This window comes from Cherax quadricarinatus, chromosome 46 (assembly GCF_038502225.1).
Source record: "Cherax quadricarinatus isolate ZL_2023a chromosome 46, ASM3850222v1, whole genome shotgun sequence".
Classification (NCBI taxonomy): Eukaryota; Metazoa; Arthropoda; class Malacostraca; order Decapoda; family Parastacidae; genus Cherax; species Cherax quadricarinatus.
The window spans coordinates 447,651-469,414 of NC_091337.1; the positions used below are offsets into that span (position 1 = coordinate 447,651).

Genomic DNA, 21,764 nt, shown 5'->3' on the forward strand with positions numbered 1-21,764 from the left:
GGAACGTCTACAAGTAAAGATACCCAGATGCTGCACATGTGTCTAATTTATTATCTCGTCGGTACTGAATACCACTGATATACAGCTTTTAACTTGTTCCAGTATTTCTTAACTTTTCTGGGGTGGGGGGGGGCAAATACACAGCAACTTTTATTATTATTATTATATTCACTGAGCAGCAGAGGGGTTCGCACAGTTGCTGGAAAATTAGAAGTATGCAACTTTGATCCGAGGGAGGGTAGGTTAGCTCAATTCCTTGAATTAAAACTCTTGATCAGCATTAAGACTTGTGCCCTCAACTGTCGTCCCATCAACTTAAAACAATTTTAGGCAAACAAATGAAGACTATTATTAGGGACAAGATCGTTAGTTTTTTGGAAAATAATAACATAATAAATTGCTCAAATTATGTAATTATATAAACAAATCTGAGATGGAAAAGTTACAGTAGTGTTATCAGATATAGTAGAAGTGTTTATGCTATGGAGTTAATATTAGAAACAGTTGTAAGAGAATTACTAGTGTTTAAACCGATAATACCCGTTAGAGTTAACATACAAGTATTATTACTAGTAATATCTGAAGTGTCAGTGATTGGAACACTGCCAGGAGTAGTAGCAACAATCATATCTTTATTTACGCTATTATTGCTCCAACGGTTTCTATTTTCGTATTAATAGCCTTATTCCCCCTTTTCCCTACACAGCACTGGAGCCTCGCATCTGCACTCGCTGGGACATGCACAAGTACGCTCGGGAAGCGTACAAGCTGGGAGTACGCTACATTGGTGGATGTTGTGGCTTCGAGCCCTACCACACTAGGGCGTTGGCTGAAGAACTTGCCGTGGAGCGAGGCGGGCTGCCCAAGGCCTCGGAGAAGCACGAGTTATGGTCGGCGGGACTCAGGATGCACACCAAGCCCTGGATCAGGGCCAGGTAGGTCAATGTGACTGCAGTTAGGAACTCAAGAGAAAAAATAATGAAAATCGTAGAAAAACCTAAAACTTATAGGCATTTGTGAACGATGGCTTCACAACATATATGGGCAAAACTCGACGTAAAATGCGTAAAAAAAATTGAGGATTAACTGAAATTATGGAAAGAAATTTGAAGAATTGTGACAATTTTCACTAAAAAAATAAATTTCCACTGCTGAAATTAGAAGTTAAGCAAAATGTTCACGATGCTTATTGAACAGTATGTAAAAAATTGAAACTTTTGTTAATTTTCGAAAATATTTACTCGTCCTACTTGGTTTTGATGAGTTATTCTAGGGGGGAAAAATACTCATATCTTTTTACATTATGCTACAGTAACCATTGTAGAATACTTGCATATACATTATTAAAAATACCTGCATATCAAACTGAAATAATTAGTATCAACAAAATTATATTAACAACAATAATACAGCAGTATTCTAAAAATTATAATAATACTATTATTATTATTATTATTATTATTCTTGGTTGCTGTCGTTTTTATTATTCTTGAATATTTATGGCTTCACATCGAGCATCAAAACCCTCCCAGACTACATGGACATTTAATAATAATTGGAAAATCGTCAAAACAAATTAGATTAAGAGCTTAGCTTGTACTGGAAGAAAACTTTGATAATAAGTCATTGTAATCGCAGAGTCCTAATAGATACCATAACGATAACTTAAGAGGTCACCTACAGTGTTACTGATAAGATACCATTGATATCAGTGTTACTCTCACACCACAAAATATTTTAAAATTATAGTTTTTGAAAAATAATCTTCAACATTTTATGAACTTGTTTGCTGTTTGTTGTACAGGGCCAACAGAAGCTACTGGGAGACCCTGAAGCCCTCCTCAGGGCGGCCCTTCTGCGCATCTTTGTCTCAGCCTGACGACTGGGGCGTGACGGCTGGTGACGCAAGCCTCAAGCAGAAGACTGACGCTACAACTGACGAGGAGATCGCAGAGCTCAACCAACACGCCGTCAATGGTCCCTGAGAGAGAGAGAGAGAGAGAGAGAGAGAGAGAGAATAAGACTGAAGAATACATATATATATATATATATATATATATATATATATATATATATATATATATATATATATATATATATATATATATATATATATATATATATATATATATATATATATATATATATATATATATATATATTGAATAATCTTATATTCAGAATGCGCTTTGGAAATTTAAAATTATTCAGTAAAGTCATTAGATAAATCTGAACGTGAGGTAAAGAACTGTAAAATTCTAAGTATTATTAAGCTGACTACTATTTAAATAAAAAATAAAATTTACAGTTTGTGATATATGCTCACAACTTCATTTACCACTTCTTCGGCTACATAATTATATGATATTGACTAAATGCTAAAAACGAAAAAAAAAATTGAAATATTGGTTTAGCGGTTAATTAAGGCAAGTTCAACTTACACATCCAGTGCTACGTACGACCCTGTCTAACATACTGGTGAAGTTATACTTGGATAATAGTGACTCAAGAAACACTTCGTTACACGAACGACATGAAACTTTAGTACTTTCCATGAATACGAGGAAAAAGAAGAAGAAGAAGAAGAAGAAGAAGAAGAAGAAGAAGAAGAAGAAGAAGAAGAAGAAGAAGAAGAAGAAGAAGAAGAAGAAGAAATGTGCTAAAGTTAATCTTGAAAAATTGTGATCATTTTAAATTAACACTCAAAGACTTAAATTATTTCGCCTTGGTTAGTAGTGTTCATGTGCAGTGAAGGAGAATTGCTGCCGTCAAGATTACAGTAATAAATATTTCTTATGTACTGAGGATGAAGGAAAACATTCTATCGTCTTTTTGGCTGCAATAGTCTTCCACCCGCCATTTGGTATAAATACACACTGTGATTCCAAATAATTTATAATTTTGATTTTAAACTCTAGTACACTGTTAGTTTTATATATTTATGTCTGTTATAATCTTGTATTATAAAATAATGGGTTTAAAATGGTATCTTCTATAGTATGAATTTAATCCTATCAACAGTAGCTTGAGTGTTACATATATTAAAGATACGTTACATATTCAGTCAGTATTGTAAATACGTTATAGTATGCAAGTTCAATATTATAGGTACAGAGAGAAGGTATGACTGAATGATTTTAAAGAGACTTGCCACAGCAGTACATTTTTGCATTTGTGATTGTTCAGTACACAACCACGTCCATCTGCCTTTTATTTCATAAATTAACTTTCTACATTTTTCCATGCAAGTCATTCATGGTCTTTATGCATCATGCGTGAGGCCCATTATGGAGTATGCAGCACCAAAAAGGTGTCCACACCTGATAAAGCCCAACATGGGCTTTAAACATAGTAACCAGGAGGAGGCTGGAGGCAGTGGAGATATCATGCTCGAGGACGAAGTATGGTGTAAATAAACATTTCCATATAAGAGATTTGTATATGATAAACATTCCTGTCTGCATAACATCAGTCCAGAGTCGGAGCTGAGGCGTTTAATGTGTCAGTTTAGTTTAATAACATTATTCCTTACATTCCTTAAAATGCTTTCCTGTGGCCTCATCTTACGCAGTATATTGTGGAAAATATTTTATAAAAACAAAATTCTCCATGGGATTTGTACTGAAAAGAGACGTGTATTATTCCTGGTCAGAGTGGCCAGGAGTTGAGAGTGTGTGTGGCAGTACGTTGAGCGCAGCACCTGCAGCAAGATGTATTAAGATGTCACGGTTTGTTTTGTAGGGATGGTTTTTTTTTTTTTAAGTTTATACCATAGGTTAGTTTATTGGTTTAGGTGCTCTCATGTTTACCTGTAAGGCCCTGGTGTGCAGAGGCCTGTTTAAGTTTTGGGAGACTTGTACAACCTGCAGGTTGAACAGTCTGCAGAAGGGGGGGGGGTGTCACGGAGCTTCTCTGTTTATAAATGTTTGTTTTTTACTCACTAGTAGCAGTGTGCTAGTGAGCTAATGTGAGTCCTGGGTAAAGGTAAACTGGGGTGTGGTGATGTTGGTTGCAGTAGAGTAGACTGTAGGGTGTATGTGTTACCTTTATATATTTTTGAATAGGTGAGTTTTTGTGTCCTTCCTCATAATACATTGACCATTTAAATTTATGCTTCATAATTTGTATGAAGGTACATACTGACCCTAGAGTGGTTTCTTTTTCAATGTTAAATAATATAAATGCTCCTAAACATAGCAGGTTGTTTACCCTTTAAGTCACGACCTTTAAATTACACAGTAAAAAGTCGTAACACTTCATCAGTCAATGAGCAGCACGTGAAGTTCAGATATAAGATAAATGAACAATGGCGAACTGTGAATTCCATATAAAAATAAACATCCTCTCTAAAATTTGTCGAGTTCTGCATTAATATATAGTTATATAGTTACTGTCATTTATATTATCATATGTACTGGCATATATACTGTCACTGCCATCGCCATATACTATATATGAACATTGCCATTATATATGTTATCACTGCCATACGTACCGTCAGTCATTGTCATGTATATGAATAAGAGGCACATGTTCAACAGTTGGGTAGGCATCTTTCGTCAAATACAGAGGAGAATGTATTGTAGGTAGCTGTAGTGGTGAGGTGAAAATGATGTAAGCAGTCCATCAACCTTGGAGAAATAGTTTGAGGTGGTCAGTCCCTCAGCCTGGAGAAGAGTTCAGTTCCATGGTCTGGAACAATATCAAGCTATAGCATCATGACTTATTTGCTGTCAAGATGAGGCGCAGAAACTCTTGATGACAATAAAGGCGGTGCCAACTAGAAGTAAAAAGGCGATCTTACTTCTACTAGTGGGCCCCACCTCGTCTATCATAATTTTCTGTGCCTCACCTTTGACAGTATGTAAGTCTCCATTCTGCTGCTTCAGCTTCACATTGTTCCAAACTATGAAGCAGAACCTTCTCCAAGCTGAGGGACTGACCACCTTAAAACTGATTACATCGTCTTTACATCTCCACTGCTTCTGCTACTTCCTCTGTATTCGACTGAAGAAGCCCACTCTGTAGGTTAAAAGTTTCAAAATAGATACTTAACTGTTGCACATGTGTCCTACTTATCAACTTGTCAGTATTGTATATCATTATTATGTTCACATGTTTAAGAAATGCTAAGTTTCTGAGGGTTGTTGGTGTTACTAGGGAAGGAGATACATGGTGCATCACCAATGATAACATTTAGTCTAGTGAATCACATTAGCCTGTTATCGTGTCAGGTAATCAAAAGAAGCCTCATATGAACATTTGTGGTATCACCTGAAGATTCATTTCACTCCTATTTCCCATGGAAAACTTTTAACTATGATAATGCAAGTTTGTTATAAGCCATGGTACAAAAGTAACCTAACAACTTAATTTAAGAATTTTGAAATCTGAATAATGTAAAAAAAAGAGTTGATTTATTATAGCTGTCTATACATATGTATAAATTGAAGTAACTGTTTGTCTTTTGAGGCTTGAAAGGTAGCTCAGTGATAGTCCCTTCGATTCAGGCGAAAGACCAAGGTTCAATCCTGAACTTATCGCCCCTTTTCACCTTGCAAAATATAATTACTTAGGTGTTAGTGAACTGCTTTCTAGGGATGATAATGGACACAAGATTGACTGGGTCAGTGAAATGAGTTCCAGTAAGATAGCCTCGAAATTCAAGTGTGTAAAAAAAATCTTCAAGTGACTCCCAGTAGTGCTCGTATGACCCCCAACACAGGAGCTTCACATCAGTAAAGAAAGCCACGTCTGATGACGGGCTGCCTGAGCTGCTGAACAATTGTTGCTTGACCGACATTCCTGTTGGCGACGCCTTGACTGAGTCTGCTTATGTTTGCCCGTGTTTCGGCTCTGGAAATCGTTGGTGCCAAGACTATTTTGTTTCTCTGTGCCTTTGTTTTACCAATGAGATTCCAGTAGAGTCTACGGAGAGAAGGAAAAAAGAATCAACGGCTAATGTTAAATTCTGGGGTAAATGTATGTGTAAAACTGTAAATCAGTAATGTCTGAAAAACCATTAGCAGCAAAATGTCAAGGAATTCTTACGAGATGTATATGATATAACGAACCCAAGTGTTTTTCAAAGGCTTAAAGTATCCAGGCCGTGCTATGAGCCAGGTTTTAGCATAGTTAAATAGGAATCGGAAAAATGTGGAATATAATACAAATACCAGAAGAGTTTTGGTTTCATATATATTTCCACCGCCGTAAAGAATGTGCAAACTATCTACACAATGTATAGAATTCAAGAACAAGTTAAAAACCCAATAGAGAACAGGGTTCTGGAGAGTGAATATGAGAATATTTTTGTTACGACAGCTCAAATATACCCATACAGAAAGATAACTGCTATGATGAATTAGACACCTGTGCAAGTGTTGCACAAATGTCTAATTCATCAACCATCAACCTGTCCGTTTTATGATGCAATTTATCTACACAATTGCAATGGTGTGGGAGTTAATTTCAAAGCACGAGAGGAACCACGGTTTGAGGAATTCCAAGAAAAGAGATAACCTCCTATAGACCGTCAACCCTCCCTCTGACACTTCAGACTGCCAAAGCATCTAGTTAGCTACCCCGTACCAAGATGGTCGACTCATCCTAGAAGGCGATGGCTAACCGTGCCTCTGACTGGCTAAGATAACATGGAAGACAGAAAAGTGGTTTTGTATGACATGCTTCGAATACAGAGTGAATGCCCCTGAATGGGCTGCACTGGGGGATTTATTTTAGTACTGATAGTTTATGCTGGCTCTGTTTCTGAATGTACACCTGTGTTGAGGATCTTTATGAAGAAAGTGAAATAGGTAATTGTCTCACCTTTCACAGGGCAGAAGCATAGCGGAGAGAACAACCCCCAGCAGGAGGAGAAGGAAGGCGGTGAGGAGGTGGTTGATGTTGAGGGCGATGGCTCCTGGGTCCACACATAGGGCCGTGGGGGGTTGCCACTTCTGCCATAATCTGCTCAGTATCCCAGCGTCACGCATCCGCAGCATCCTCAACAACGGTGATCACAAAAAGATGAAAAGCGAGACATAGATGGGCATACATGTATACACGATGCAATCGTATATACAAGTCTGCCCATCCTGTGGGTCGCATTTCCCAGGATGTGACTTACACTGACCGGTGTGGGTCGCATTTCCCAGGATGTGACTTACACTGACCGGTGTGGGTCGCATCCTCGCGAATGCTTTAGATAAAACTTTATGAATTTATAATGATGGGAGCAAGCGGTAAGCTTTTAATATAGATTAAATCTTATCTAACAGGGTAGGACAATGTATCCTTGAGATATACGTATCAAAGATTTCGGTACTTGCTTACTAGAGGAATTTAAGTTGATGCGTAGAAAAATGTATTAAGGAGATGTTATATGATATAGTAAAATATAGTCATAAAAGGTTGAGATTACTTAAAACAATGTCAAAGTATAAAAGTGGAGTACCAAGCCAACTACTTATTATGAGTCTTGTTAAAACTAGATCAAGAAATCAGAGCAGAAATCAGAGAGCGTTGCTGACTGTTATCGTGGACAAGAGAAACTAACTGTCCAAATAAAAAAAATATCTGAAAACTGCTTATTTCGAGAAATCAAAGTTTTTTTTTACATTTGCTACTGATACACAACACCGAATTATACGTGGTCCTAACGATCACCTACCAGCATCAGCATTTTCTCGCTAATGAAGATGGCCGTTAGGACCCACCAAGAGTAAAAACACCTGTGAAAGCCTCTGTATATACACAGACTCATAAGAACTTACTTCACGTCGAAAACCTTCTTGAGTGGAGAGTCGAGGGAGAATGCAAACCCGGTCTCCGTAGAGAAGTAGCGTCCCTTAGTGAGCACTACATCACACTTGTTGCCCAGTAGAGAGGCGAACTGGTTCTCCTCCATCATGAACACGAACTTTTCCTTCATCACCTGCAGCACGAAGCAATTCGAATTTAGTGGGAAATTTGTTTAGAGGCTATGAAGAGTTGTTAGAAGGTATAAATAATTGGTTAGAGGTTGTGGAATTATTTATAAGCCAAACAAGGTAGATTTCGGCTGTGAAAGTTGATTAGTCACTGTGACAGTTGATTAATAACTGTGAAAGATGGCCAGAGACTGTGGAAGTTGCTAGTAAGTTTATTCAGGTATACACAAATACAGTTACATAGATTATCATACATAGCAGCATATGTGTGAAGTGCCTAGGATAACCCAAAAAAAGTCAGACCAATGGGGTCCTGACAAACTAGATGCTGGTTAAAGGCTATGAAGATTCTCTTAGTAATTGTGCAAGACTCAATCATCATACGGAATATTTCCAGATGAGGAAGATAGGGAAAAAAGGAGAAGAATGTGAGGAGTAGCACCTTTTTAATACCCTCATTGTCGCTGTGGACCAGGTTGGAAGGGTCTGGAGCCACCAGCTTGTTCCACACCTCCCTGAAGAGCCACTGTTTGGAATTCTGCAAGAGAGTGATAAATTTCCTTAGTCTGTTGGTCACTTTAAGGAGGCGTACAGGGATGAAGGAATGGCAACTGAGAGACAACATGAAAATAAGGAGCGGAAAAGGTGACGACTCTTCGGTAGATAAAAAAAAAATTGAGAAAATGGACCTTAAAATAACAGATTCATGAAACTGTAAAACAAAATGCATAAAAAAATTCTCCTTATATCACTGGCGATTAAAATGGAGACAACAGTAATCAGAAAAATTATTATTGTGAATATTTTTTACGTATATATATATATATATATATATATATATATATATATATATATATATATATATATATATATATATATATATATATGTATATATATACAAACTGTTTTGCATGATGGTAGGATTGCTGGTTTCTTTTTCTGTCTCATAAACACGCTAAGATAACAGGGATATCTTGCTACTCCTACTTACACTTTGGTCACACTTCACAGACACGCACATGCATATATATATATACATACATCTAGGTTTTTCTCCTTTTTCTAAATAGCTCTTGTTCTTTTTTATTTCTTCTATTGTCCATGGGGAAGTGGAAAAGAATCTTTCCTCCGTAAGCCATGCGTGTCGTATGAGGCGACTAAAATGCCGGGAGCAATGGGCTAGTAACCCCTTCTCCTGTATACAATTACTAAAAAAGAGAAGAAGAAAAACTTTATAAAACTGGGTTGCTTAAATGTGCGTGGATGTAGTGCGGATGACAAGAAACAGATGATTGCTGATGTTATGAATGAAAAGAAGTTGGATGTCCTGGCCCTAAGCGAAACAAAGCTGAAGGGGGTAGGAGAGTTTCAGTGGGGGGAAATAAATGGGATTAAATCTGGAGTATCTGAGAGAGTTAGAGCAAAGGAAGGGGTAGCAGTAATGTTAAATGATCAGTTATGGAAGGAGAAAAGAGAATATGAATGTGTAAATTCAAGAATTATGTGGATTAAAGTAAAGGTTGGATGCGAGAAGTGGGTCATAATAAGCGTGTATGCACCTGGAGAAGAGAGGAATGCAGAGGAGAGAGAGAGATTTTGGGAGATGTTAAGTGAATGTATAGGAGCCTTTGAACCAAGTGAGAGAGTAATTGTGGTAGGGGACTTGAATGCTAAAGTAGGAGAAACTTTTAGAGAGGGTGTGGTAGGTAAGTTTGGGGTGCCAGGTGTAAATGATAATGGGAGCCCTTTGATTGAACTTTGTATAGAAAGGGGTTTAGTTATAGGTAATACATATTTTAAGAAAAAGAGGATAAATAAGTATACACGATATGATGTAGGGCGAAATGACAGTAGTTTGTTGGATTATGTATTGGTAGATAAAAGACTGTTGAGTAGACTTCAGGATGTACATGTTTATAGAGGGGCCACAGATATATCAGATCACTTTCTAGTTGTAGCTACACTGAGAGTAAAAGGTAGATGGGATACAAGGAGAATAGAAGCATCAGGGAAGAGAGAGGTGAAGGTTTATAAACTAAAAGAGGAGGCAGTTAGGGTAAGATATAAACAGCTATTGGAGGATAGATGGGCTAATGAGAGCATAGGCAATGGGGTCGAAGAGGTATGGGGTAGGTTTAAAAATGTAGTGTTAGAGTGTTCAGCAGAAGTTTGTGGTTACAAGAAAGTGGGTGCAGGAGGGAAGAGGAGCGATTGGTGGAATGATGATGTAAAGAGAGTAGTAAGGGAGAAAAAGTTAGCATATGAGAAGTTTTTACAAAGTAGAAGTGATGCAAGGAGGGAAGAGTATATGGAGAAAAAGAGAGAAGTTAAGAGAGTGGTGAAGCAATGTAAAAAGAGAGCAAATGAGAGAGTGGGTGAGATGTTATCAACAAATTTTGTTGAAAATAAGAAAAAGTTTTGGAGTGAGATTAACAAGTTAAGAAAGCCTAGAGAACAAATGGATTTGTCAGTTAAAAATAGGAGAGGAGAGTTATTAAATGGAGAGTTAGAGGTATTGGGAAGATGGAAGGAATATTTTGAGGAATTGTTAAATGTTGATGAAGATAGGGAAGCTGTGATTTCGTGTATAGGGCAAGGAGGAATAACATCTTGTAGGAGTGAGGAAGAGCCGGTTGTGAGTGTGGGGGAAGTTCGTGAGGCAGTAGGTAAAATGAAAGGGGGTAAGGCAGCCGGGATTGATGGGATAAAGATAGAAATGTTAAAAGCAGGTGGGGATATAGTTTTGGAGTGGTTGGTGCAATTATTTAATAAATGTATGGAAGAGGGTAAGGTACCTAGGGATTGGCAGAGAGCATGCATAGTTCCTTTGTATAAAGGCAAAGGGGATAAAAGAGAGTGCAAAAGTTATAGGGGGATAAGTCTGTTGAGTGTACCTGGTAAAGTGTATGGTAGAGTTATAATTGAAAGAATTAAGAGTAAGACGGAGAATAGGATAGCAGATGAACAAGGAGGCATTAGGAAAGGTAGGGGGTGTGTGGACCAGGTGTTTACAGTGAAACATATAAGTGAACAGTATTTAGATAAGGCTAAAGAGGTCTTTGTGGCATTTATGGATTTGGAAAAGGCGTATGACAGGGTGGATAGGGGGGCAATGTGGCAGATGTTGCAAGTGTATGGTGTAGGAGGTAGGTTACTGAAAGCAGTGAAGAGTTTTTACGAGGATAGTGAGGCTCAAGTTAGAGTATGTAGGAAAGAGGGAAATTTTTTCCCAGTAAAAGTAGGCCTTAGACAAGGATGTGTGATGTCACCGTGGTTGTTTAATATATTTATAGATGGGGTTGTAAGAGAAGTAAATGCGAGGGTCTTGACAAGAGGCGTGGAGTTAAAAGATAAAGAATCACACACAAAGTGGGAGTTGTCACAGCTGCTCTTTGCTGATGACACTGTGCTCTTGGGAGATTCTGAAGAGAAGTTGCAGAGATTGGTGGATGAATTTGGTAGGGTGTGCAAAAGAAGAAAATTAAAGGTGAATACAGGAAAGAGTAAGGTTATGAGGATAACAAAAAGATTAGGTGATGAAAGATTGAATATCAGATTGGAGGGAGAGAGTATGGAGGAGGTGAACGTATTCAGATATTTGGGAGTGGACGTGTCAGCGGATGGGTCTATGAAAGATGAGGTGAATCATAGAATTGATGAGGGAAAAAGAGTGAGTGGTGCACTTAGGAGTCTGTGGAGACAAAGAACTTTGTCCTTGGAGGCAAAGAGGGGAATGTATGAGAGTATAGTTTTACCAACGCTCTTATATGGGTGTGAAGCGTGGGTGATGAATGTTGCAGCGAGGAGAAGGCTGGAGGCAGTGGAGATGACGTCTGAGGGCAATGTGTGGTGTGAATATAATGCAGAGAATTCGTAGTTTGGAAGTTAGGAGGAGGTGCGGGATTACCAAAACTGTTGTCCAGAGGGCTGAGGAAGGGTTGTTGAGGTGGTTCGGACATGTAGAGAGAATGGAGCGAAACAGAATGACTTCAAGAGTGTATCAGTCTGTAGTGGAAGGAAGGCGGGGTAGGGGTCGGCCTAGGAAGGGTTGGAGGGAGGGGGTAAAGGAGGTTTTGTGTGCGAGGGGCTTGGACTTCCAGCAGGCATGCGTGAGCGTGTTTGATAGGAGTGAATGGAGACAAATGGTTTTTAATACTTGACGTGCTGTTGGAGTGTGAGCAAAGTAACATTTATGAAGGGATTCAGGGAAACCGGCAGGCCGGACTTGAGTCCTGGAGATGGGAAGTACAGTGCCTGCACTCTGAAGGAGGGGTGTTAATGTTGCAGTTTAAAAACTGTAGTGTAAAGCACCCTTCTGGCAAGACAGTGATGGAGTGAATGATGGTGAAAGTTTTTCTTTTTCGGGCCACCCTGCCTTGGTGGGAATCGGCCGGTGTGATAATAAAAAAATAAATAATATATATATATATATATATATATATATATATATGTATAAATATGTACATATATGTATATGTATATTTATATGTATATATATATATATATATGATGAGGGTATCAAATGATTTAAATAAAGAAAAATTGGATATCAAATTGGGGAAGAGGAGTATGGAAGAAGTGAATGTTTTCAGATATTTGGGAGCTGACGTGTCAGCGGATGGATTTATGAAGGATGATGTTAATCATAGAACTGATGAAGAAAAAAAGATGAGTGGTGCGTTGAGGTATATGTGGAGGCAAAAAAAATGTTATCTATGGAGGCAAAGGGAATGTATGAAAGAATAGTAGTACCAAAACTCTTATATGGGTGTGAAACTTGGGTTGTAAATGCTGCAGCGAGGAGGCGGCTGGAGGCAGTGGAGATGTCCTGTCTAAGGGCAATGTGTGGTGTAAATATTATGTAGAAAATTCGGAGTGTGGAAATTAGAAGAAGGTGTGGAGTTAATAAAAGTATTAGTCAGAGGGCTGAAGAGGGTTTGTTGAGGTGGTTTGGTCATTTAGAGAGAATGGATCAAAGTAGAATGACATGGAGAGCATATAAATCTGTAGGGGAAGGAAGGCGAGGTAGGGGTCGTCCTCGAAAAGGTTGGAGGGAGGGGGTAAAGGAGGTTTTGTGGGCGAGGGGCTTGGACTTCCAGCAAGCGTGCGTGAGCGTGTTACATAGGAGTGAATGGAGACGAATGGTTTTTGGGACCTGACGATCTGTTGGAGTGTGAGCAGGGTAATATTTAGTGAAAGGATTCAGGGAAACCGGTTATTTTTATACAGCCGGACTTGAGTTCTGGGAATGGGAAGTACAATGCCTGCACTCTAAAGGAGGGGTTCGGGATATTAGCAGTTTGGAGGGATATGTTGTGTATCTTCATACGTATATACTTCTAAACTATTGTATTCTGGGCACCTCTGCAAAAACAGTGATTATGTGTGAGTGAGGTGAAAGTGTTGAAATGATGATGAAAGTATTTTCTTTTTGGGGATTTTCTTTCTTTTTGGGTCACCCTGCCTCGGTGGGAGACGGCCGACTTGCTAATATATATATATATATATATATATATATATATATATATATATATATATATATATATATATATATATATATATATATATATATATATATATATATATATATATATATATATATATATATATATATATGCGCCCTGACTCGATCAATGAAAAACCCATAAATTCGAAAAATACAAAAGAAGATTCTGTCCATCCAAGGCAATTATCTGGCCTTTCGAGTTAATACGGAATTCTGAATATGACAAACAATAATATTAACATCTTACTTCAGATCTTAACACAGATATTGATAAATTAGATACCCAAGTGTTGTTCATGTATCTAATTTATCAATTCTTCGGTTCTCTGAACCATTTATCAACACAATTATTCCTTATTTTTTGTATTAAATGATCAACAGTTTTTTTATTTTTTATTTTAAACGCTCGTGACTTTTACTATTTTAATATATACATAGTTATAATCGTATGTTATTATAAAACGCGAACATTTTTAGCTTTCTGTAATCTCTTCATGAAACAAAATCAATACTCTCAACACCCGACTACACACCTTAAACTCTACCTCGAGAAAGGTTCCAGCCTCGAAGCCGAGCTGGAAGGTTCCGTCTGCCAGGAGACTCTGAAGGCTGGATAGATCAGTGACGGTGGAGGAGACAGTCAGGATAGAGACTAGAGCGCTGGTGTAGTGAGCATAGACCAGCAGCGTAGCAAAGAAGATCGTCGCGAACACTATACGAGATGATGTACTGCGGACTTCTAGCCACGATCCTGCAGTAGGATGATAAGGTAGGTAGTGTGAGGGAAGGAAAAGATTTAAGGAGAGGGAGGGATGGATTAAGGAGAGGAAGGAAAGGATTAAGGAGATGGAGGGATGGATTAAGGAGAGGAAGGGAGGGATTAAGGAGAGGAAGGAAAGGATTAAGGAGAGGGAGGGATGGATTAAGGAGAGGAAGGGATGGATTAAGGAGAGGAAGGGATGAATTAAGGAGAGGAAGGGAGGGATTAAGGAGAGGAAGGGAGGGATTAAGGAGAGGAAGGGAGGGATTAAGGAGAGGAAGGGAGGGATTAAGGAGAGGAAGGGAGGGATTAAGGAGAGGAAGGGAGGGATTAAGGAGAGGGAGGGAGGGATTAAGGAGAGGAAGGGAGGGATTAAGAGGAGGAACATGCATGATGGATTGAAACATGAGAGATGTAGAAAATAAGAAAAGGAGAGCAGAGAGGGAGATAAGTATGAGGGGAAGAGAGGACGGAAAGCAAAAGTGGGTCGACAAAGGAAGGAGAGAATACACGGATAACCTGCACATAAAAGACAGAAACTTATGACGACGTTTCGGTCCGACTGTGTGACTAGTTAAGAGTAACAAGTGAGACCGAAATGTCGTCGTCATACGAGTCATTATCTTATGTGCGGGTTATTTGTGTATTGTAAATAAACGGTTTAGATAAGCAACAAGTTGATCAATGCGACACTTGTGCAACATTTGGGTATCTCTATTCTGGAAACGTTTCGCCACGCAGTGATTTCTTTGGTCCAGTGCAGAGAAAGGTGGAAGATGAAGAGGAGTTTGAAGTAATCAGTCCTCCAGCCTGGAGTCGAGGTGCTCAATCCATCAATATACGTTTATTGTCTTCTCTGAGGATGAGGGTCCCCATTCCAGCTATAGAGGTGGTACTTCCCTATATATTTATAATATATATATATATATATATATATATATATATATATATATATATATATATATATATATATATATATATATATATATATATATATATATATATATATATATATATATATATATATATATATATTATATATATATATAAATATATATATATATATATATATATATATATATATATATATATATATATATATATATATATATATATATATATATATATATATATATATATATATATATATATATATATATATATATATGTGAGTTAAACAAGTTAAGAAAGCCTAGGGAAAGTATGGATTTGTCCGTTAAAAACAGAGTAGGGGAGTTAGTAGATGGGGAGAGGGAGGTATTAGGTAGATGGCGAGAATATTTTGAGGAACTTTTAAATGTTGAGGAAGAAAGGGAGGCGGTAATTTCATGCACTGGCCAGGGAGGTATATCATCTTTTAGGAGTGAAGAAGAGCAGAATGTAAGTGTGGGGGAGGTACGTGAGGCATTACGTAGAATGAAAGGGGGTAAAGCAGCTGGAACTGATGGGATCATGACAGAAATGTTAAAAGCAGGGGGGGATATAGTGTTGGAGTGGTTGGTACTTTTGTTTAATAAATGTATGAAAGAGGGGAAGGTACCTAGGGATTGGCGGAGAGCATGTATAGTCCCTTTATATAAAGGGAAAGGGGACAAAAGAGATTGTAAAAATTATAGAGGAATAAGTTTACTGAGTATACCAGGAAAAGTATACGGTAGGGTTATAATTGAAAGAATTAGAGGTAAGACAGAATGTAGAATTGCGGATGAGCAAGGAGGCTTCAGAGTGTGTAGGGGATGTGTAGATCAAGTGTTTACATTGAATATATATGTGAACAGTATTTAGATAAAGGTAGGGAAGTTTTTATTGCATTTATGGATTTAGAAAAGGCATATGATAGAGTGGATAGAGGAGCAATGTGGCAGATGTTGCAAGTATATGGAATAGGTGGTAAGTTACTAAATGCTGTAAAGAGCTTTTATGAGGATAGTGAGGCTCAGGTTAGGGTGTGTAGAAGAGAGGGAGAATACTTCCCGGTAAAAGTAGGTCTTAGACAGGGATGTGTAATGTCAGATAAGATAAGATAAGATTTCGTTCGGATTTTTAACCCCGGAGGGTTAGCCACCCAGGATAACCCAAGAAAGTCAGTGCGTCATCGAGGACTGTCTAACTTATTTCCATTGAGGTCCTTAATCTTGTCCCCCAGGATGCGACCCACACCAGTCGACTAACACCCAGGTACCTATTTGCTGCTAGGTGAACAGGACAACAGGTGTAAGGAAACGTGTCGAAATGTTTCCACCCGCCGGGAATCGAACCCGGGCCCTCCGTGTGTGAAGTGAGAGCTTTAGCCACCAGGCCACCGGGCCACCATGGTTGTTTAATATATTTATAGATGGGGTTGTAAAAGAAGTAAATGCTAGGGTGTTCGGGAGGGGGGTGGGATTAAATTATGGGGAATCAATTTCAAAATGGGAATTGACACAGTTACTTTTTGCTGATGATACTGTGCTTATGGGAGATTCTAAAGAAAAATTGCAAAGGTTAGTGGATGAGTTTGAGAATGTGTGTAAAGGTAGAAAGTTGAAAGTGAACATAGAAAAGAGTAAGGTGATGAGGGTATCAAGTGATTTAGATAAAGAGAAATTGGATATCAAATTGGGGAGGAGGAGTATGGAAGAAGTGAATGTTTTCAGATACTTGGGAGTTGACGTGTCGGCGGATGGATTTATGAAGGATGAGGTTAATCATAGAATTGATGAGGGAAAAAAGGTGAGTGGTGCGTTGAGGTATATGTGGAGTCAAAAAACGTTATCTATGGAGGCAAAGAAGGGAATGTATGAAAGTATAGTAGTACCAACACTCTTATATGGATGTGAAGCTTGGGTGGTAAATGCAGCAGCGAGGAGACGGTTGGAGGCAGTGGAGATGTCCTGTCTAAGGGCAATGTGTGGTGTAAATATTATGCAGAAAATTCGGAGTGTGGAAATTAGGAGAAGGTGTGGAGTTAATAAAAGCATTAGTCAGAGGGCAGAAGAGGGGTTGTTGAGGTGGTTTGGTCATTTAGAGAGAATGGATCAAAGTAGAATGACATGGAAAGCATATAAATCTATAGGGGAAGGAAAGAGGGGTAGGGGTCGTCCTCGAAAGGGTTGGAAAGAGGGGGTAAAGGAGGTTTTGTGGGCGAGGGGCTTGGACTTCCAGCAAGCGTGCATGAGCGTGTTAGATAGGAGTGAATGGAGACAAATGATACTTGGGACCTGACGATCTGTTGGAGTGTGAGCAGGGTAATATTTAGTGAAGGGATTCAGGGAAACCGGTTATTTTCATATAGTCGGACTTGAGTCCTGGAAATGGGAAGTACAATGCCTGCACTTTAAAGGAGTGGTTTGGGATATTGGCAGTTTGGAGGGATATGTTGTGTATCTTTATACGTATATGCTTCTAAACTGTTGTGTTCTGAGCACCTCTGCAAAAGCAGTGATAATGTGTGAGTGTGGTGAAAGTGTTGAATGATGATGAAAGTATTTTCTTTTTGGGGATTTTCTTTCTTTTTTGGGTCACCCTGCCTCGGTGGGAGACGACCGACTTGTTGAAAATATATATATATATATATATATATATATATATATATATATATATATATATATATATATATATATATATATATATATATATATATATATATATATATATATATGTATAATAGGATGGGGTCCACCTCTGGTGTAAATTATGGGACATAGGTAAAACTGGTCAATTAGCAAGAACTCATTTAAAATTAAGTCCTTTCTAAATTTTTCTCTTATACGTTCAAAGATATATTTTTTTCATTAATGTTAATGTAAAAAATTATAATTTTGCACCAAAAGAACCTTAGAAAACTTAATTAACCCTTTTTATAAGAAGCGCAATTTATTTTAGCCTAACCCAACTAAATATATTTTAGATACGTTTACAGTAATTTAATACTAAACAAACACAGTGAAATATATCTTTTTCGTTAGGCTCAAAATGATTTTTGCGAAATTATTACATACACAAATTTTCGCTTGTCTTATATGGCAAGATGAGCGTTGCTATTTAAGCCACGATAGCAGGTTTTACATATATATATATATATATATATATATATATATATATATATATATATATATATATATATATATATATATATATATATATATATATATATATTAGTGAGTGCTCGCGCGCGCATATGTGTTTGTGAATACCTTGAACAGCAAAGGCTCCAATAGCTAGTGTGTAGGCGTCTTTGAGGTTGACCTTCTCCGTCTCTACTGGAGAGAAGTAGCTACAGAGGGCGAGGCAGGGAGGCACGAGTAGCACGAAGGCCATGGTGCCCATCCAAGCGTCAGGAAGGAACTCACCAGTGAAACTCCTCCATGTCTGTTCCGCCACTCCTGGCCTCCGCACCACCAGTCGGTACCTGAAGAAAATAACATCTGGATAACCCAAGAGAGCAAAGTAATATAGTTTATTTCAGTTGAGATCCTTCTCTAAGTAGCGGCCAGCAACAGTTGACTAACTGCTAGGTACCTATTTAGAGCTAAGTGAACTGGAGCGGAATGATTAGGAATCAGACACGAGTAATGTTGGTTGAGTGTTGAACACTCAGCTACTGAGTGAGTAATTAAGATTCTTGGGGAATGTTGTGTTGAAATGGAGACTATGTGATGAGCGAGACTTGTCACGTAAATAGTATCATGTAGTCTGCAACACACACTGTTGATGATGAGCTAGACAGCTGCACAACATCCGAGTATCTTTATTCAGTAGACGTTTCGCCAACCAATGGCTTTATCAATACAGGTGTCTAACTCATCATCATGTCGGTATATACCTGTGATATACACAAATACCATTAATGGTATTTCTTTTATGTGGGTACTGAATAATAAATTGTAAATGTAAATCGGCTTTTTGCAATGTTTCTGGCTTGCACTGCCCATTTTAAATAAGTAACTTTATTTATTCCATCTGATAAAAGTTTATCATAAAAGTAATCTTACATTAATATCATCATAACTTTGTATCAAACTCTTAAGGTATTCATTACAGCTCACCCGACCTCCCTGAGTCCTGTGATGAAGTCGAGAGCTCGAGCTCTGGCCTCTGTGTGGTCTAGGGAGGTGACCACCACGTCAGCTCTCCCCTTCACCACCTCCCTCACCAGTCCGTTCCACGCCCCGTCCTGGCTCATTGAACCAAACGTGCCATCCACAGGCTTGCGACATGTGTACCTGCAGGCATACACACACGTAAACCCTATCATATTAACGGTGCCTGATATATGAGGGGTATATTAATATATAAAAGGATTTATTACTGAAAGTTTATCAAGTTGAGAAAAATATTATTCACATTAGGGGATATTAATCACAGAAATAGTTTGGATGGCTTAAGAGCCTGACTTACGAGCCTGGCTTGAGCCTGGCTTGAGCCTGACTTACGAGCCTGGCTTGAGCCTGGCTTGAGCCTGGCTTGAGCCTGACTTACGAGCCTGGCTTGAGCCTGGCTTACGAGCCTGGCTTGAGCCTGGCTTACGAGCCTGGCTTGAGCCTGGCTTACGAGCCTGGCTTACGAGCCTGGCTTACGAGCCCCTCTTGAGCCTGACTTACGAGCCTGGCTTGAGCCTGGCTTACGAGCTTGGCTTACGAGCCTGGCTTGAGCCTGGCTTGAGCCTGGCTTACGAGCTTGGCTTAAGCCTGGCTTACGAGCCTGGCTTACGAGCCTGGCTTACGAGCCTGGCTTGAGCCTGACTTACGAGCCTGGCTTGAGCCTGGCTTACGAGCCTGGCTTACGAGCCTCGGGAGGCTGGATGGTGTAGTGTATAAAATGATTATCAAATGATTATCTTCCCAGTAATTTTTTGATGACCGAGCCAGAGTATAAAGACACGCACCCTAGTTCACATGTTCTAGAATAGAGTCTAGACCATTTTCAAACCACATAACCCACTAAAGGTCACTACCTGGAGGGTGTTCCGGGGATCAACGCCCCCGCATCATGGTCCATGATGGTCGCTATGGTTATATTAGTATTAATATTAGTATTAACTTTCTTTTGCAAAAAACTATCTGTCAATTTCATAGATAATGAATTAAAAACAATTTATTTGGGCATGAGAGGCTGGATCACTCGTAAACATGTCTGAGGGAGAGCTGTGCCAGCGACTTCGGCTCTCCTAAATCCTACAGGAATCTTAGATAAGTATCACCTTGAACCACCAATTTGTTATTAACTGTTTAGCACTCATCAACAACTTCCCAGTAATAATTCTCCATAAAATTATTAAACGGTAAAAAAAACATACACATTCATAAAGCCAAAATAAGAATTTTTAGCTATGGTACTGTATTCTTACCCCCCCCCCCTCCCCCTTTACTCCCCCCCTTAAAAATAATGTGAAAGTTCATATGCTGAAACATGAATCACAGAGTTAATAAAAACGAATTGTAAGGCACGAGAGGTAAAAAAAAAAAGTATCAAGGGATGAAAGATTTCTCTTTGTTTACGAGGTTGTAGCCTACTGGAATGGAGGATAATGTGAAGTAATGTGTGCTACACCAATGGAAACTTTCAAAAATTATGAGATATGAACTCAGTTCAAGTAGTAATGAATGACTGTCAATGAATAAACAAAATGATGGACAGGAGGCTCGAACCGTGGTCCCGACATTAAGAGGTTCAGCGCTCTACCGCTAAGAGAGAGACTGACAGAGAATAAGCGTTCTTTGTCACCAAGTTCTTTTCTTTTTTTTCTACTACTGCAAGTAAATAAATAACTGGTTGTCACTATTAATGTTTATTGATCACACACACAAACACACACAGACACACACACACACACACACAGTCACACACACGTCAGGGGAGACATGATAACGACATATAAAATACTGCGTGGAATAGACAAGGTGGACAAGGACAGGATGTTCCAGGGAGGGGACACAGAAACAAGAGGCCACAATTGGAAGTTGAAGACACAAATGAGTCAGAGAGATAGTAGGAAGTATTTCTTCAGTCATAGAGTTGTAAGGCAGTGGAATAGCCTAGAAAATGACGTAGTGGAGGCAGGAACCATACACAGTTTTAAGACGAGGTTTGATAAAGCTCATGGAGCGGGGAGAGAGAGGGCCTAGTAGCAACCGGTGAAGAGGCGGGGCCAGGAGCTAGGACTCGACCCCTGCAACCACAAATAGGTGAGTACAAATAGGTGAGTACACACAGACACACACACACACACACACACACAGTCACACACACACACAGTCACACACACACAGTCACACACACACACAGTCACACACACACACAGTCACACACACACACAGTCACACACACACACAGTCACACACACACAGTCACACACACAACAGGGAAAAGAGATAAAAAAAACTTCTAGAGTGAGCTGAATACAGTACATTAAATGTCATAAGACCTGATAACGTGTCACTATGAATTTTGCGAGGGTAGGAGAGGCACTGTCTGGACAACTAGCTAAGATCTACAAGTCGCTGGATATGGAACACTTCCCAGAGATCTGGCAGATAGTAAATGTAGTTCCTATATTTAAGAAAGGACACAGAGAGGAAGCGCTGAA

The 21,764-nt window shown here is 38.9% G+C and overlaps 2 protein-coding genes across 3 annotated transcripts in view; one reads left to right on the plus strand and one right to left on the minus strand.

Annotated features, from left to right (window-relative positions):
* The window catches only part of LOC128696652 (betaine--homocysteine S-methyltransferase 1), a 34,922-nt gene extending 30,726 nt beyond the window's left edge, over positions 1 to 4,196 (plus strand). For both annotated transcript variants that reach the window (XM_053787977.2, XM_070094416.1), the window contains 2 exons: positions 707 to 935; positions 1,805 to 4,196. In XM_053787977.2, the coding sequence (XP_053643952.1) occupies positions 707 to 935; positions 1,805 to 1,985 (410 nt within the window). In that variant the 3' untranslated portion in view covers positions 1,986 to 4,196. The remainder of the gene's footprint in view (positions 1 to 706; positions 936 to 1,804) is intronic.
* Positions 4,197 to 5,735: 1,539 nt separating this feature from the next.
* LOC128696730 (probable glutamate receptor) overlaps positions 5,736 to 21,764 on the minus strand; it is a 29,799-nt gene continuing 13,770 nt past the window's right edge. The window contains exons 6-12 of the mRNA XM_070094399.1: positions 19,225 to 19,401; positions 18,373 to 18,587; positions 13,971 to 14,188; positions 8,254 to 8,469; positions 7,776 to 7,963; positions 6,829 to 7,005; positions 5,736 to 5,928 (exon numbers count right to left, since the gene is read on the minus strand). Of these exons, the coding sequence (XP_069950500.1) occupies positions 5,736 to 5,928; positions 6,829 to 7,005; positions 7,776 to 7,963; positions 8,254 to 8,469; positions 13,971 to 14,188; positions 18,373 to 18,587; positions 19,225 to 19,401 (1,384 nt within the window). The remainder of the gene's footprint in view (positions 5,929 to 6,828; positions 7,006 to 7,775; positions 7,964 to 8,253; positions 8,470 to 13,970; positions 14,189 to 18,372; positions 18,588 to 19,224; positions 19,402 to 21,764) is intronic.